At 41.9% G+C, this 18,976-nt stretch overlaps 1 protein-coding gene across 1 annotated transcript in view; it reads left to right on the top strand.

The window, feature by feature from the left end:
• Positions 1-69: 69 nt before the first annotated feature.
• LOC126642631 (nipped-B-like protein) overlaps positions 70-18,976 on the top strand; it is a gene marked incomplete at its 5' end in the record, with an annotated part of 64,747 nt that continues 45,840 nt past the window's right edge. Inside the window, one exon of the mRNA XM_050320432.1 lies at positions 70-702. Within this exon, the coding sequence (XP_050176389.1) occupies positions 70-702 (633 nt within the window). The remainder of the gene's footprint in view (positions 703-18,976) is intronic.

Genomic DNA, 18,976 nt, shown 5'->3' on the forward strand with positions numbered 1-18,976 from the left:
ATATTTAGTGTGGTTTTATAAAAACATGGAACAACATAACTGTTCAGTTTTTCTGAATTATTATTCTAGGATCAAGACAACCTTTAATCCAACAATCTCAACCTCCACCTTATTCATCACCTAGAGATGTTCCCCCAGACATATTGTTAGACTCTCCAGAAAGAAAGCAAAAGAAACAAAAGAAAATGAAGTTAGGCAAGGATGAAAAAGACCAGACTGAAAAAGCTGCAATGTATGATATCATTAGTTCTCCTTCCAAGGACTCCACTAAGCTTACATTAAGACTCTCTCGTGTAAGATCTTCGGATATGGACCAGCAGGATGATATGCTTTCTGGTTTGGAAAACAACAGTGTGTCAGAGGGTGATATTCCTTTTAATGTGCAGTACCCAGGACAGACATCTAAAACACCCGTTACTCCACAGGATGTTAACCGCCCATTAAACTCTGTTCAGTGTTTGCTGCAGCATGAACAGACAGCTTTCCTTCAGGCACAACAAGTGCCTGTTTTACAACAGAACACTTCAGTTGCTGCAAAACAACCTCAAACTCCTGTGGTACAGACACAGCAACAGGTTTCGCAACAAGGAGCTATATCGTCATATGATGAAGTAGAATTGGATGCATTGGCTGAAATTGAGCGGATAGAACGTGAATCAGCTATTGAAAGGGAGCGATTTTCAAAAGAAGTGCAAGATAAAGGTAAAAGGATTGTGTGTGTGTATACACTATATATATTATAAAAGTATATATATGCATATAAACCCCATATATATATATATATAAAAAGCTTCCTGTCATTGTCACACAGTACAATTGTCTTTACTCAGTGTAGGTGGTTCTATGACATTCATTACCATTCCCCTTAAACAATGAATTATAATCTCTCATATATACATTTTTAAAATATCTAGCATTCTTTATTTGGAATCTTAATGGATGGAAAGGGAAGTTCTTATGTTTCAAAATTCTTTTTAAGCTACCCTTATTTTGAACCATGAGACTGAATGAAATACCATTGACATTGTTTATAGTTTCTAAAATCACATCAGTACCATAAGTAAAAACTTGTAATAAGTTTTGATAGTTTAACTATTAATTAACTATGTTGTCTAACTTAAGGAAATACAGGAAAACTCTTTTATGCCATTTCTATTCATATCCCAATTTGAACCTTATGTCAAGGAAGTATTAGACTAAAATCATATCTACTCTTTTAAAGGCACTGTAATGATTGAATAATATATACTACTATATTGTCTCCAATGTTTGTTCAACTGGATATTCATTATTATGTTGGCATTACAAGTTTCAGAGATCTACCATATATCTATACAGTCTAGCAAAGAACCAGATAAGCCTCTGAATTGTTTGCTCTTCAGTAGCTTTACTAGTTGTCCTAACTGATTTAATTGAATCTATCCTCTTTGATTTTTTCTTTTCTTTTTTTTTCTATTTTTTTCTCTTTTTTCCTATTTTTCTTTTTCTTTCTTTTTTTCCTTTGTTTTTATATCAAAAGTGGATGCAAACCCCACATGTAAATTTTGAAGATAAGATGTGTTTTTTAAAGTAAATAATGATAGGTTAACATAAGTATTTTTCAGAAGCTTCCTCTGCACTGTGTTTAACTCCTTCTAAAAAAAAATCTTTTATAGTATAATGCTAATTTTTTAGTGTAGTGGGTTGACCCTGGTTAGATGCCAGATACCCACTAAAGCTGCTCTCTCACTCGCCTCTACAACCGGACAGAGGAAAGTAAATATGAAGACGGATCCGTGAGTTATGAACTGGGACAGGTCACTTACTGATCACCATCACTGGCTAAACAGACTCAAAGTGGGAATATTAATTAAATTTATTACTAACAGGATCAGAGCAAAAGAGTGAGAAGTAAAAGAATATTAAAAACACCTTCCCCCCACCCCTCCTTCCTTCCAAACTCTACCTCCTTCCCCCCCCAGCAGTGCAGGGAGACAGGGAATGGGGGTTATGGTCAATTGTTGTTTCTGTCACTGCTCAGAGAGAAGAGTCCTTCTCCTGCTCCTGTGGGGTCCCTCCCATGTGAGACAGTCCTTCACAGACCTCTCCAACGTGAGTCCATCCCAAAGGCAACAGTTCTTCACAAAACTGCTGTCCCGTGGGTCACTCCTCCATGGGGTGAAGTCCTTCGCCAATGAGCTGTACTGGCATGGGTTCCCCACAGGGGCCACAAGTCCTACCCAGGAAAAACCTGCTCCATCTTGGGCCTCCCACAGGGCCACAGCCTCCTTCAGATATCCACGTGCTCCAACATGGGCTTCTCCATGGGCTGCACGTGAGTTTCTGCACCCCAAGGGTCCTCCATGGGCTGCAGGGGGACAGCCTTCCTCACCATGGTCTTCACCACGGGCTGCAGGAGCCTCAACTCTGGCACCTGGACCACCTTCTCCCCTTCCTTCTGCACTGACCTTGGTGCCTACATTGTTGTTCCCATGTTCTCACTCTGCTTTTCCCTGGCTAGAATTTTTCACTGCACAATAACTTTCTGTTCCTAAATATCTCAGAGATGTTACTATTACTCCTGATTGGCTTGGCCTTGGTCAGTGGCAGGAAGTCTATCTTGGAGCCGGCTGGCATTGGCTCCACGGGACAGGGTAAGCTTCTAGCAGCTTCTAACAGAAGCCACCCCTGTAGCCCTCCTCACTACCAAAACCTAACCACAGAAACCCACTACAGTTAGATACTCCCTTTCTGTTTTTAAAAATGTCTGGAGATAGAGTGAGAGAGTTGCATTTGTGTGTGTGTAAATGTTCTTGTTGCAGTTATTAAAAGGATTAACTTTTTAGGTATTTCTCATTTGTTAACTAAATCAAGTCTTGTTAGAAAACATTGTGAATATACAGAGAAAATGGGTGCTCACCTTAAAAGATATCTCTATTGCCTTTAATTTTGATTTAATGAAATGGTGGAATTGGTTACTTTGCTTACATTTCTTCTGATTTTATTTATGGATAGCTTGTGGTTTGTCTTCTACTACTTAAAAAGCTACTTTTATATCCCCATATTTTGAGTAGATTCTCCAGCACATTTTAGCTGAGAAGCATCTCAAAAAAATGCACTGTATTTTTGATGGTGTACATCAGTCTTCACTTAGAGTGAGACTAAAACACTCTTTCTCTTTTATTCTGGTTTTCAGGAACATTAGTTGGGAAGTTTATTTACCATAATTACATAACCATGGGCAGACTGATTTGTTTCTTTTGGAGAAAGAAGTGATTTTTATAGAATGTGATCTCTCCCTTTCACCACTGTTCAATATCCATATTACCAGTTAAGGATTCCAACCTTATGCTTCCCTTCTACCTGCATCCTCTGGCAAGTCTCAGTTCTTCCTGAGTTCTTGTAATTGCTGTGGATCAGGTGCAAGAGTTGCTGCCTTATATTGGGCCAAATGATCACCATTTATTCACTGGTGGTAAGTTACCCCTATGCCAGACAGCAGTTTTTTTCACTTTAGCTGCTGAGGTTTCAGCTATGAATTAATAGTATTGAGTAGAGGGATTTATAGGAGTCTTGGGACAGATTTCCTGAAAAGCTGTTACCTTGGAGAAATATGATTCTTATTTTTTGGTAACACTTTTACTGTTGTTTGTAATTTTGTACTATGTCTACAAGTTGATACACTCTGGGATTGTTCTAGTTATGTGTTTTGGTGTGACTGTAGCAGGAAGCTTCCTCTATTGTTCCTATGAGAGTATGTTGGAGAAATATCCAATAACTCCTAAATTTAATTAATTTTTGGGAAGTTGCTTACTGTATTTATGCAAAAGCCTGGCATTTGCGCATTTTAGTACATCTACTGTAACTTCAGATCACATTATATCAAGAAAAGACTGTACTTGTAGCACGTGCTCAGACTAATTAGAACAGGAACATATAGTGCTAGCTGATGCTGTACATAGCAAGTGTTCCTCTAGAGATTTTACTCTAGATACTAGCACATGGTAAAATCTGCATGAAAGCATTTGCTTTTGAAATGCTTTTGAAAGCATTGCTGCTTTTGTAATTGAGACATGGGGATACATATTACAGTCACACTACACTTTCTGTGTAGGTATGTGTTGTTGTCTTCCATAAATTAGAGTAGAATTGTACTCACAAGTTTTCATAGAAGATTAGTGGTCTCTTTTGTCATTTTTTAGAATCATAGAACCATAGAACCATAGAATATGCTGAGCTGGAAGGGACCCACAAGGATCATTGAAGTCCCAACTCCTGGCCCTGCACAGGATATTCTAAGAATCCCACTATGTGCGTGAGAGCCTTGTGCAAATGCTCCTTGAACTCCAGCAGGCTTGGGGCTGTGACCACTGCCCTGGGGAGCCTGTTCCAGTGCCCAATCACCCTCTGGGGGAAGAATCTTTTTCTAATATCAAACCTCCCCAACACAACTTGAGGCTGTTCTGTTGGGTCCTGTCACTGGTCACGAGAGTGAAGAGATTGGTACCTGCCTCTCTGCCTCCCCTCATGAGGATGTTGAAGACCACAATGAGGTGTCCCCTCAGTCTCCTCTTCTCCAGGCTGAACAGATCAAGCGCCCTCAGCCACTCATCATGCAGCTTCCCCTCAAGGCCCATTTTCATCATCCTCCTCTGGACACTCTCTAATAGTTTAATATCTTTCTTATATTGCGTTGCCCAAAACTGCCATAATATTCCAGGTGAGGCTGCCCCAGTGCAGAGCAGAGTGGGACAATCAAACCTACTAATTTCTTTGGGTTTTTTTTCCCTATATATTTTACCTCTGAGGATCCATTTTACCTACTTTGGAATCTTACTGTAGATTCTTTGAATTAGGGAGAAGTGAAGCGATAATAGTTTTATTTTCAATAATTGGATCGGTTAGGGGGCATTTGGATGCCTGTTTTGGGCCCTTCTTTTTTTAGTTCATTTCAAGCCCATAGGAGCAGACACACCCATCCCAAGAGTGTGAATCTGCCAGAGCAAAACTCAAAACTACATTTATAGGTAAGTAAATTTTTTCTTACCTTTTAAGTTCTTTTTCAACTCCTTTCCCTTTCTCCCATTACCCATCTTCCCCCAAAAGAAGAGACAAGAACACTATTAAGAATTAATAGTTTGTTTACCACTAATTTTATGTAGCCAATCAATGAAATGACAGATTGTATAATTATAACCAGTATATTACTATTAATTTTCAAAAATATGTTATAGGGAGTTTATTTACTCAAAAATAGATATAAGAGTGCAGTCATTTGCATAGTAATCTTACAGAAGATTACAGTTATTAATACCAGAAGGTGAAATGAGACAGTGTAAAATATAAATTATTATGTCTCTATGTAGTAGAACAGTGTGAGAATTGGGTACCATGTATTTTGTGTATAGAAACTTTGATTAGGTCTGCATTTTGTAGTGTTATGTAATGGATGAAACTGGCACCTGATGTAGCTTTCCCAAGTGTGATGGGTTGACCTTGGCTGGATGCCAGGTGCCCACCCAGCCGCTCTATCATGTGACCGAGAGGGCACAGAGTAACTGCACGGCAGACCAATGTGATCGATAGGCAGATCTCGTTTATTATGTGTTACAGCATTTATTTTATATTCTCACACACACACGTCACTTCATCATTGGTTAACTATAGGTACATGTCACTACATAATTGGCCTGCAATAGTTAAACATACTTCTTACTAGTTAGTACATGTTGCTATGTGATTGGTCTATATGCAGTGTCCATGCACTGTTCGTGCGTATGAAATCATTGTCTTTCTCTGAGAGCTCCTTCCCGTTATCTCAATAGTTTACATTCTTGCAACCTGATATCAGTGTCAGTACTTTTCCTGCAACCTGCAAGCAGGCCTCTTGCTAAGGCAGGCTAAGGTCTAATAGTATGGTTTGTCCATAGTGCCTGTTCTTAGCCAAGCACCCCACACTATCATTCTTCTTCCCAGCTGGACAGGGGAGAGAGTAAGGTGGGGAAATAAAAAGTCAACTCATGGGTTGGGATAAGGCAGTTTATTTAAAGCAAAAAAAGAAAAAAAGTAAAGCAAAGCTTGCACGTGCAGAAGTGAAAGATAGCACAGTTTACTTCCTATGAGCAGTGATGATTGGCCACCCCCAAGAAGCAGATCTCCAGCACGTGCAAAGGCCTCTCAGTAGGCAGCCACTAGACAATGAATGCCCCCCCTCCCGCTCGGTGCCATAGCTTTTATATCTGGACTGACGTCATATGGTATGGAATATTCCCTTGGTCAGTGTGGGTCAGCTGGCCTACTTTTGTCCCCTCCCAGGATCTCGCCCTTGATTGAAGAAGGAATGTTACAGTGCTGTGCTCAGAAGTAGCCAAAACATGGGTGTGTTATCAGCACTCCTCTAGCTACCAATGCAGAGCATGGCACTGTGAGGGCTACTATGGGGAAATAAAGTCTGGCTCAGCCAGACCCACCACAATCTCCACCCCTTATTCCATACCATGTAGGTCATACCCAGATCCCATATCTGCCTATTTCCTGTGTTTGCACAGATCTTGTTTTTAGGGCTGTCTTCCACCCCTCCAGATATTGGGGCTTCATTCCATCAAGATGGATACTCAGGGCAGGAGAAGCAATCTATCATTGGGCAGCAACACCATCTTGTCTTGTGACTTATTTCCTGCAACATACAAGTCCGAATACAAATTATCTTTCCCCAAGGTTAAATCTCCTTGAGGCACACACTGGGTATCTCCGTCTTCTCTCATTTATCCACCAGGTACACCCTGGTCCCTGAGCAAAGAAAATCCCAGGAATGGGTTTACCTTGGCTCGAGGCAGGGTTAATCCAAACTGCTTTACCTAACATACCTCTCAAGTGAATTACTGGGACTTTGTCCCCATCTATGGTGTGAAGGGACTCTGATTGGACAGGGACAGCTCGATTGATGGAGTCTCCAGTGTTGACCAACCATGTAGCCTTTGCTAGGTTCTGATCCTAGTACTTGAAAGTCACCCCACCCAATGTCTTCAGAGTGGTTTTCAACAGTCCATTACACCATTCAAACTTCCCGGCGGCTGCTGCATGGTATGAGATGTGATACACCCACTAAATGCATGTTCCTTTGCTCAGGTAGTAACTAAACTGTTCTTGAAATGGGTCCCATTGTCTGACTCAATTCACTCTGGAGTGCCGTGTCGCCACAGGACTTGCTTTTCAAGATCCAGGATGGTATTTCGGTCAGTAGCGTGAGGCACCAGATATGTCTCCAGCCATCCAGTGGTTGCTTCCACCACGGTAAGCACATAACGCTTACCTTGGCGGGTCTGTGGCAGTGTGATATAATCAACCTGCCAGGCCTCCCAGTACCTATACTTAGTCCAGTGTCCACCATACCACAGGGGCTTCACTCTCTTTGCCTGTTTAATGGTAGCGCATGTCTTACAATCATGGATAACCTGGGAGATAGTGTCCATGGTTAAGTCCACCCCTCTGTCTCGTACCCATCTATAGGTGGCATCTCTGCTCTGATGGCCTGAGGCGTCATAGAATCATAGAATCAGCAGGGTTGGAAAGGATCTCTGAGATCATCAAGTCCAACTCTTTATCCTCTACCACCATAGTTACTAGACTATGGCACTAATTGCCACATCTAGCCTCACCTTAAAAACCTCCAGAGACGGTGAATCCACCACTTCCCTGGGCAGCCCATTCCAATGACTGATTACCCTCTCTGTAAAGAACTTCATCCTAATATCTAACCTAAACCTCCCCTGGCAGAGTTTAAGACCATGCCCTCTTGTCTTACTGATAGTTGCCTGGGAGAAGAGACCAGTTCCCACCTGACTACAACCTCTTTTCAGGTAGTTGTAGAGAGTGATGAGGTCTCCCCTGAGCCTCCTCTTCTCCAGACTAAACAACCCCAGCTCCCCCAGCCTCTCCTCATAGCACTTGTGCTCAAGTCCCTTCACCAGCCTGGTTGCTCTTCTCTGGACCTGCTCCAGCACCTCAATATCCTTCCTGAACTGAGGGGCCCAGAAATGGACACAGTACTCCAGGTGTGGCCTCACCAGTGCTGAGTACAGGGGCAGAATTACTTCCCTGCTCCTGCTGACCACACTGTTCCTGGTACAGGCCAGGATGCTGTTGGCCTTCTTGACCACCTGGGCATGCTGCTGGCTCACGTTCAGCTTCCTGTCAATCTAAACTCCCAGGTCCCTTTCTGCCTGGCTGCTCTCCAGCCACTCTGTGCCCAGCCTGTAGTGTTGCATGAGGTTTTGGCCAAAGTGCAGCATTTGGCACTTGGCTTTGTTTAACCTCATCCCATTGGAATCAGCCCAACTCTTCAGCCTATCCAGGTATCATGGGCCCATCGAGCTAGGAACAACTCTCCCTTATGCTGCCAGTCCAGATCTAACTGTGACACCTTCACTTGTGCAGCTCGGTCTGCCTGTTTGTTGTTGTGATGCTCCTCATTAGCTCGAATTTTGGGCACATGGGCATCTACATGGCGGACTCTCACAGTCAACTTCTCTACCCGGGCGGCAATGTCTTGCCACATATTAGCAGCCCAGATGGGTTTTCCTCTATGCTTCCAATTAGTCTTCTTCCATTGGTCCAGCCACCCCCACAAAGCATTGGCTATCATCCATGAGTCAGTGTAGAGGTAAAGCCTTGGCCACTTCTCTCGTTCGACAATGTCCAGGGCCAATTGGACAGCTTTGAGCTCTGCAAATTGATTCACCTTCTCCTTCAGTAGCTTCTGCCATTTGTCACGTGGGACTCCAGACATCTGCTGTCCACTTTCGATTCTTCCCTACAATGTGGCAGGAACCATCAGTGAAGAGGGCATAACGTGTTTCTCCTTCGGGTAACTGATTGTATGGTGGAGCTTCCTCAGCCCATATCACCTGTTTTCCTTCCTCTTCATCTGCCAGACTGAAGTTCTCACCTTCAGGCCAATTTGTTATGATCTCTAGGATCCCAGGGCCATTTGGTTTTCCATTCTGGGTGCACTGTGTGATCAGAACAATCCACCATGTAGCATCGGTGGCATGATGCAAAGAGGACGCCTTTCCCTTGAACATCCAACTCAGCAATGGTAGGGTGCCAGGAAAAACTGTGCTTCTGTGCCAATCACCTCTGAGGCTGCTTGTACTCCTCTGTTAGCTACCAGGATCTCCTTCTCTGTGGGGGTGTAGTTGGCTTCTGATCCTCTGTAGCTTTGGCTCCAGAATCTGAGTCGTCAGCCTTGGGCCTCACTAGGAACCTTTTGCCAGAGGCTCCAGGAAGGACCATTATCCCCGGCTGCAGAATAAAGTACATTTTTCACATTTGGTCCTTTTCTAACTGGTCCAAGGGCCACAGCGTGTGCAATATCCTGCTTGATCTGTTTAAAGGCTTGCTGCTGTTAGGGGCCCCAGTGGAAATTGTTCTTCTTACGAGTCACTTAGTAGAGTGGGCTTACGATTTGGCTGTACTCAGGGATGTGCATCCTCCAGAAACCTATGGTACCCAGGAAAGCTTGCATTTCCTTCTTGCTGGTCAGTGGAGCCATCCCTGTGATCTTGTTGATGACTTCTGTTGGGATCTGAGGATGTCCATCTTGCCACTTCACCCCCAGGAACTGACTCTCTCTGGCAGGTCCTTTGACCTTACTCTTTTTGATGGCAAGACCAGCTCTCAGGAGAATCTGGATGATTTTCTTTCCTTTCTCAAAAACTTCTTCTACTGTGTCCTCCCATACAATGATGTCATCAATATATTGTAGGTGACATACAATATATGTAGGGACATCCTCTAGATCTTTGGGGGTGTCATCCCTTCTTAGGTTACTATAAATGATTTCCAGGAGTGCTAATTCCCTCAGGTACTGGATACCTTCATCTTCAGTGACCCACTTTCTCAGGGAGCTCATTAGATCTTCCTTGAACAGACACCTTTCCCTCACACTTGAAAGGAGCCATCTCTAAAGACTGCAAATTGTTCTCTCCTTTCCAATTCCTCTTTTGATTCCACGATCTTTGACAAGAGATCCTAACTTCTGGGCTTCATGACCTTCCAACTGTTGACTACTAGTCCCATTATCCCAGCATCAAAGTAGCCAGGTAGGAATCCGCTCACCAGGCTGGCAGCTGTAATCTTTCCTCAAGTCCCAGAGTTCTTATGAGGTCAGGGGCCGGGTAACATCGGTTTCCTGTTTGATTTGTCTGAATTCCTCTGTTAAAGTACCTGCTTTTTTATATGCCCCCTCCCCTCCTTCTACTCCTTCTCTTTCTTCCTCTTCCTTCCTTAGTAATCGCTGATGTGGACCTGTAGCTTGCCTTATCCATTTCTTCTTTTTCACTACTGTGGCAATGACTGTAGGTGTTATGGTCTGAGTCCCTGTCTTAACCAGAGTGTCCTCCATTACTGTTTGGGTCCCTGCCTCCACTACAGTTTTCTGAGAATACTGAACTGTGGCTCACATTTGCAGACGACACCAAGTTGGGAGGGAATGTGGACCTCCTGGAAGGCAGGAGGGCTCTGCAGAGGGACCTGGATAGGCTGGAGAGTTTGATTGATTCCAATGGGATGAAGTTCAACAAGACCAAGTGCCAGGTCCTGTACTTTGGTCACAACAACCCCATGCAGTGCTACAGGCTGGGCACAGAGTGGCTGGAGAGCAGCCAAGAGGAAAGGGATCTGGGGATACTGATTGACAGGAGGCTGAACATGAGCCAGCAGTGTGCCCAGGTGGCCAAGAAGGCCAATGGCATCCTGGTCTGCATCAAGAACAGTGTGACCAGCAGGACGAGGGAAGTGATTCTGCCCCTGTACTCAGCGCTGGTGAGACTACACCTTGAGTATTGTGCTCAGTTCTGGGCCCCTCAGTTCAAGAAAGACATTGAGGTGCTGGAGCAGGTCCAGAGAAGAGCAACGAGGCTGGTGAAGGGACTTGCGCACAAGTGCTATGAGGAGAGGCTGGGGAGGCTGGGGTTGTTTAGTCTGGAGGAGGCTCAGGGGAGACCTCATCACTCTCTACAACTACCTGAGAGGAGGTTGTAGACAGGTGGAGGTCGGTCTCTTCTCCCAGGCAATCAGCAATAGGACAAGAGGGCATGGTCTTAAGCTCTGCCAGGGGAGGTTTAGGTTGGATATTAGAAAGAAGTTCTTTACAGAGAGAGTGATCAGGCATTGGAATGGCCTGCCCAGAGAGGTGGTGGATTCACCATCCCTGGAGGTTTTTAAGATGAGGCTGGATGTGGCACTGAGAGCCATGATCTAGTAATCATAGTGGGATTGGATCAAGGGTTGGACTTGATGATCTCTTAGGTCTCTTCCAACCCAGTTAATTCTATGATTCTATGATTCAATAAGCACAGGCCAGGCCCCAGTACAGAGCAAGAAGCTGCTGTTTTTGATTGGGGTAGGTGAGGCACCCTTCCATCAGGTGACATATCAGTTTGCTAGGGTTGAATAGTTTTTCAGGTGTGAAGTCCCAGGTAACGGGAGGTGTCAAACACCCTAGGAACCTGCCCACATCCTTCCACACTCCCTGCCACCCAGGAACTGGGCCCCTCAGGGCACATCTCAATATATTATCACCTAAAGTTTGTTTTCTCCTACACCAAGATAACACCACATTCCACAAACTCCATAATGTTCTGATAGTATTGGTTAGTAGTAGTAATATTACTAAACAGTTCAGATAAGGATTAGCAAGGAGCTTGGGAGACTTCATTATACAGCCATTTATATCAATGCCAGGGAGGGGAGGAGGGGTGTATTTTTCCATTGGTCCCAGATAGCTCCCCAGAAGATAACTCCCCAAGCATAACGAGGCCATTAGTATTAAAGCAAAGCATGGAGCCATTGTTTAGATTAGTATGTTCCAGAAACTTAGCAAAATAAAGTGATAAGCAGTGCAGCCAGTAAACTCTCTGTCCCGCACAGGAGCTTGTTATTCAATAGCTACTATTACTATAGCATGTGATATATATATATATATATATATATAATTGCCTTTATCTCGCCCTACATTTGGCTCCAAAAAGGACTGTGGTGGGTTACCCTTGGCTGGATGCCAGGTGCCCACCCAGCCACTCTATCATTCTTCTTCCCAGCTGGACAGGGGAGAGAGTAAAGTGGGGAAATAAAAAGCCAACTCATGGGTTGGGATAAGGCAGTTTATTTAAAGCAAAAAAAGAAAAAAAGTAAAGCAAAGCTTGCACGTGCAGAAGTGAAAGATAGCACAGTTTATTCTCTACTTCCTATGAGCAGTGATGATTGGCCACCCCCAAGAAGCAGATCTCCAGCACGTGCAAAGGCCTCTCAGTAGGCAGCCACTAGACAATGAATGCCCCCCCTCCCGCTCGGTGCCATAGCTTTTATATCTGGGCTGACGTCATATGGTATGGAATATTCCCTTGGTCAGTGTGGGTCAGCTGGTCTACTTTTGTCCCCTCCCAGGATCTCGCCCTTGATTGAAGAAGGAATGTTACAGTGCTGTGCTCAGAAGTAGCCAAAACATGGGTGTGTTATCAGCACTCCTCTAGCTACCAATGCAGAGCATGGCACTGTGAGGGCTACTATGGGGAAATAAAGTCTGGCTCAGCGAGACCCACCACACCAAGAAAAAGTAGATTTGCAATATCAGTTCCTATAGATGAGACATTTTTTTTGTTTCGTGTTTAGACATGTTTTAAGAAAAATAAGGGGAAGAAATTTCTCATTTATCTAGAGGAATTGCAATAAAGTGTTGCAATGTTTCCAACTATCTAGGAAAAATTGTTTTCTTTTATATTTTTTTAAGAATGAAACACTGAAAAGTACATTTTTAAAAAAAAGAAAAGTAGAGGCATATTTTTTTTAATAGTGTTTGGTGCTCTTGTGTAACATGAAAGCAAATTCCCACATTTATCCCAGGTTGTACTTGACATAGGGTGGTGTAGAAACCTGCTCTTGTAAGGAGATGTAGGAAATAACTAAAACCCAAAAGTTTAGTAGGAACTGTGTTTTAATTTGTACCATGAACTAAGATTAGAAAATTAAATATAATATATATGTAGTGTATGCAATTGATTGTACCTGGTAAATGGATGGGAGGATTTCTAATATTACTTACCCAGTAATGACTATTTTTTTCTGGGACAATCACTTCTCTATAATAGATTTAAATTTTAATAAAGAAATGACATGTATAATTAATAAAGCTTATTAACAGTTTATGCCCAGCATTTCTATAGTTCATAGTCACTAAGTTCACTCCACCATCAACCTAAGAGGACACATCCATTTTTTCATTATCATCCTGTATAAATATTACTGAATCTAGTTAATTGAAGATATTTTTGAATGCAAGTTTTGATGTGAGAATAAAATCAACATCTGCAAGGAAGATTAAAAATGTTCACCAATAAATTTTAAAGTAATTTGTTTATTTCTAAAGTTTGTTGTCCCTACAAATGAATTTGAAACTAATTGGATACGTTAATCTCTAAGTGATACATGAAATAAGTCTGATGCTAGTGAGTTGCCTTTTTCTTGTGAAGTTAGGTGCTGCATTATGTATTTCAGAAGTATTTGCACTTCAGGTTTTGCTCAGATTTTTTAACAATTGAGTTTACAAAACTATAATTCTTCACAAAGAAATCACATGGATTAAATCCAGAATTTGTTTCAGAAATATCTATCTTATAGATAAATTGAAATTATATTGTTTATAAAAACAATTCAGGGAGGTTAAATTACAGCTTCCAGTCTCTAAACAAGTGGAGATGATTATAATTTGCTGTAGTTCAATTCTTGTTATTATCTAGTGTAATATTTCTTTTGTCTTACTATTGTTATGATTTACCAAACATTCTTAAGCAGAAAAATTCATAAGATTGTATTTCATCCTCCAGTTATTCGATTACATTATTGTCAAATTGAAGAAAACAAACAGAACTTTACTAAAATGAAGATTCTGAATTGTGCTACACGCTAAGGCACGTCAGAGACTCCTATAGTCCTTTTAGGGGGGTTGGTTTTGGTTTGATTTGTGGTTGTTTTTCTCCTGAATTAGTTTGGATATCTCTCCTGATGGACTTTCTTTTTTGCATAGTGACCAGAAGTTTGATAAAGTCTCTTGACAGATTGATAAAAATTAACAGCTGTTTCTGTTCAGATTCTTGGCAATCCCTTCCTCTGAACTGCAGCAGCTGGAAACCCTCTGGTCTCGACTTTGGAACCTTTGTAATTATGTTCTGTTCTATAAAGCTTCCTATACCAGGTTCATGACTTTACTTTCTTAGTTTCTTCTTTAAGAGAGCAAGCAGTAAGACTAAAATTTTTTACTTACATTTGCTGAGTGTCTCCTTTAAGGGGAGGAGTTAGTTTTGTGGGAATCTCTTCTAGTGATGCAAAAGATCTCTTTAGTTGTTTAATTATTTGCTTGTTGGAATATGGTTTGGGGGAAGGTCAGGTGAGAGCAAGCTCTCATGGCTAATAAAGCTGAATGTTCATGAAAGAGTAGAAGGATAAGAATGGATATTTGCCCTCACTCCATTGATCCATCAGTACCATGAAAGTAATTTTAAATCTTAATTATATTCAGATTATATTGATTGGTTTAGATTCTTGTGGTCTAAACACTATTGGTTGGGGAGGGACAGGGCACTTGCATGTCTTTGAAGAGATCTTTGAAAAATAACTAGGAAAAGAAAACAGTTGTCAGTAAACAGATTTGCTATTTAGGCATATGTGTTATTTGTAAAAAATTCCTGGTCTTGACTGTTAGCTTAAATAAGATAAGCTTGTAATTGGCCTCTGGCTGACTTGTCTTTGATGATCAAAAATGGAATGTTTGACAATAAGTAATAACTGCTTAGGACTGGTATATTTGATATAAATTTATTCATGGTTGATTTAAATAATGCAAATAAGTGGTATTTCAAATGAGTGGAGGCATATCCCAATAATCTCTGAAGAGTGTTAGAGCTTTAAAATATTGCATTCTTAATTGTTATGCAAAAAGTTTATACTTGAGTCATCAAAATGGTTCATACAGAATTCAGCATTAGAGGATCAATCTTTGTGGTTCTGAAGAGGAGTACATTCACATTTAACCATTTTGGATATGAAGTCTCCAAGTGAATCCCTCATAGGGTGTAAATGGGGAAGTGGTAATTTATCTGTTGTGTCTTCAAGGTAAATCAGAAATCTCTGGATTTTAAAGTTTACCAAACAATATTAATAGGATGGAGTGTTACCATTCAGCTAAAACAAAGCTCAGCAACCATGCATGTGGTTCTTATTTAGATTTGTTACCTTTTCTCAAGTATTTACCAAACACCCATTTTCATTTGCTAGGGCAAGCAGTTCTATAGGTTTTTAGGCTACCATCCTATTATACTCATTTGTTGAAAAAGTTTAATCTAGGAGTTAAGACCATCGTCGGGTTTGCAAGAAAGCAGTAACATCGGAGACTTCAGCACTAGTGGTGTTCTGGCTGCTGCTTTGGAAAGATTTCAGATTAAATGGAAGAATGCAGATACTTCTTTAATACAGCTCCCCTCATCCAGCTACTGTCCCTAATACTTGCTCAGCTTCCAAGTATATCCATTTTCAGGATGGATATTCTTCAAATCACAATTGACTTGCAGTTTCAGCAGAAATATATTCAGAGATATCCGTGGTTATTCCAGTGCAATGTGTTTTTGCACAGAGGTTCTGCATTAACTAATTTCTAAATCTGAAAGTACTCATTGTTTTGACATGCAGATATTTCCAAAGATGAAGGCCACAACTTGTCTCCAGGAATACTGTTCATAACAGGACAGGTGAGACACGACTGCTTGGAAATCCATTTCAAACTTGTGGTTCCTGTAATATTTTGTTTCTTGCACCACAGTGACCCATTTAATTTGACAGAACATCTCTACTAATTTTTAGAATAAGATAGTTTATGATCTTGCTTTGAGTACCAAGGTACTGCCTTTTGGTGAGCATGTTGCAATGTAAAGAGAATGTTCATGCAAATTTGCCAAGCAAAACCAATGCACACATAAGAGAATAACTGGGATCAGACTTTATTTGAAACAGACATAAATTTGTTCAAGTAATTGAACAAAATGTAGATACACTTTGGATGTATCTATGTTCTTGGGAGGCAGGGAAGGGGGCAGAGTGAATAATATTTCTAAAAAGAAAATAATCTGGGAACAACAAACTTGAATACCTGATCTATAATATAGTCATAAAAGCTCTTCTGTGGCTTACTACATATTCCTTCTTTTATGAAAATTGTTACAAAAAATGAAGCAAAAAGATCCTGATAACACTTCATTGGTCTCAAGAGCATGTGAGCCTACCTGTTCAGAACTGTGGCAAGCTTTGAACCTAGGTCTGCAGGATTTAAAAGAAAAATGTTAGTCTGATATTTTGGCAAAGTCCTAGATCCTGATAATAAAAAGAAATTCTGTCATCTATGGAATGAAGTGGACGAAGCTTGGACACTGATGCCTTGAAGATTATGAAGTATATTGAATGCATATTGTAAAGTTCCTAAGTTCATCTGTTCCTTAAGATCCTATGGGGTCTTGGGACTCATGTCTTAACAAGGCAGATTTATGCAAACTTGCATATATTTGACTGTAAAAGAGAAGACTTGAAGACATCTGTTTTCAGAGGTTAATTACTCTTTCCTCACTTCTCTGATATTTTATTGATTATTCTCATATAGTACAAAGTGAGTTCAAAATTTGATAAAGCCCTTGAAGCTCAGTGGTGGTGTTCACCTTTCACATGTCTGCAGCTATGATGGCAATCAAAAACGTTTTTGTCCCCATTCAGGGGAGTTTTTCCATTATGCTCAATGAGGATAGTGGTACTATGTACTCATCCTATCTTTAATGCACTAGTTCAACCTGATATTTTCATAGAATATGCTGAGTTTGGAGGGACCCATCAGGATCATCGAGTCTAACTCTTGGCCCTGTGCAGGACACCCCAAGAGTCACACCATGTGCCTGAGAGCATTGTCCAAATGCTTCTTGAACTCTGGCAGGCTTGGTGATGTGACCGCTGCCCTGGGGAGCCTGTTCCAGTGCCCAACCATCCTCTGGGGGAAGAACCTTTTTTTAATACCCAACCTAAACCTCCCCTGACACTTCAGGCCATTCCGTTGGGTCCTGTCACTGGTCCCCACAGAGAAGAAATCAGTGCCTGCCCCTCCTCTTCTCCTCATGAGGAAGTTGTAACTGCAATGAGGTGTCCCCTCAGTCTCCTCTTCTCCAGACTGAACAAAGTGACCTCAGCTGCTGCTCATACAGCTTCCCCTCAAGGTGTTGCCCGAAACAAGAACACAAACCAACAGAGTGTCAGTTTATGCGGTGCTTTATTTGGGCCCGGGAAACCTGAGGACTAGCGTCCCAAGTCAGGATTCCAAAGACCCTCATGTCGACTACATCTTTTATGCCTTTAACAAACAAAGCTACGTGATTGGCTCACACATCAAAGCAAATATACCAGTTATACATAAACTTACATATATCATCCTGAATACAATCAACTGTTACCTCTCCCCTCTAACATATTGTGTAACTGACTCCCACCTTCACCATCTTCACTGCCCTCCTTTGGACACTCTCTAATGGCTTAATATCTTTCTTATATTGTGGCACCCAAAACTTCACACAATATTCAAGGTGAATATCTGCAGAGCAGAGCAGGGCAATCCCCAGCGATGCTGTGCCTGATGCCCCACAGGACACAGTTGTCCCTTCCTGGCTGCCAGGGCACTGTTGCTTCATGTTCAACTTGCCATTGACCAGGACCCTAGATCCAGAAATCTCATAGAGGCAAAACTGTAATGATCAAGTCTAGTTCTGAGGACTGCCCTCCAGATGCACTGGAAATATCAAGAAATCTGTGAATAATCTGTAACTACATCTGCAATCACCTTGCCATTTAGGAAAAGAAAACTTTGGAGATATTCCTTTCTTCTCAGATAAGATATCAACAGGTTGTGGTTATAACTTACTAAACATCAGTACTCAGTTTCCAAGAGAAACAAAGAAGGTGCATCAAAAGAGCTCTGCATTTAGAGGGAATGTGCCAATTTGTGATGAGATCATCTATTTATATGTTCTCAACTTACAATTTGACATTTCTGATGATGATGAAGAGCAGTATTTTGAACCCATGGAAGTTCAAGAGAGAAAACTGGTCATACTTGAATTGTTTTGGTTGTTTAATCTTGGAGCCCTCAACATGAGGGCTCTGAAAGGTGAGTTTTGGTTGATCCAACTACATCAGTTTAAAGTATTACACCTCCTGTCCATTTGCCTTGCTCCTATAGTAGGGGTAGCAGAAGGAAACATTTGCTTGGCTCTTAACTAGCTTGTTCAGTCTTGGGATGTTAATGCAAACCATCTTCACTGGTGCCATAATCTGACGCACTGATGTAGTGGGTAGACCCTGGCTGGATGCCAGGTAGTCAGCTGCTCTCTCACTCCCCTCTGCAACTGGACAGAGAAGAAAAACAGTGAAGGATTCATGAGTTGAGATAAGAGCTGGGAGAGGTTCACTTACTGATCACCATGACTGGCAAAACAAAGTAGGGATATTAATTGAATTTATTACTGACAGGGGCAGAGCAAAAGAGTGAGAAGTAAAATAATCTTAAAACACCTTCCTTCCACCTCTCCTTCCTTCCATGTTCTCCCTTCTCCCCCCAGTGGTGCAGGAGGATGGGGAATGGGGGTTACGGTCAGTTGTTGTTTCTGCCATTGCTCAGGGATAGGAGTCCTTCTCCTGCACCCATGGGGTCCCTCCCATGCCCCCATGGGGTCTCTCCCATGGGACACAGTCCTTGATGGATGTCTCCAGCGTGAGCCCATCCCACAGGCAACAGTTCTTCACAAAACTGCTGTCCCGTGGGTCACTCCTCCATGGGGTGAAGTCCTTCACCAATGAGCTGTACCGGCGTGGGTCCCCCACAGGGGTCACAAGTCCTACTTGGGAAAAGCCTGCTCCA

Source organism: Myiozetetes cayanensis, unplaced genomic scaffold (genome assembly GCF_022539395.1).
Source record: "Myiozetetes cayanensis isolate MyiCay16 unplaced genomic scaffold, myiCay2020 scf239, whole genome shotgun sequence".
Classification (NCBI taxonomy): domain Eukaryota; kingdom Metazoa; phylum Chordata; class Aves; order Passeriformes; family Tyrannidae; genus Myiozetetes; species Myiozetetes cayanensis.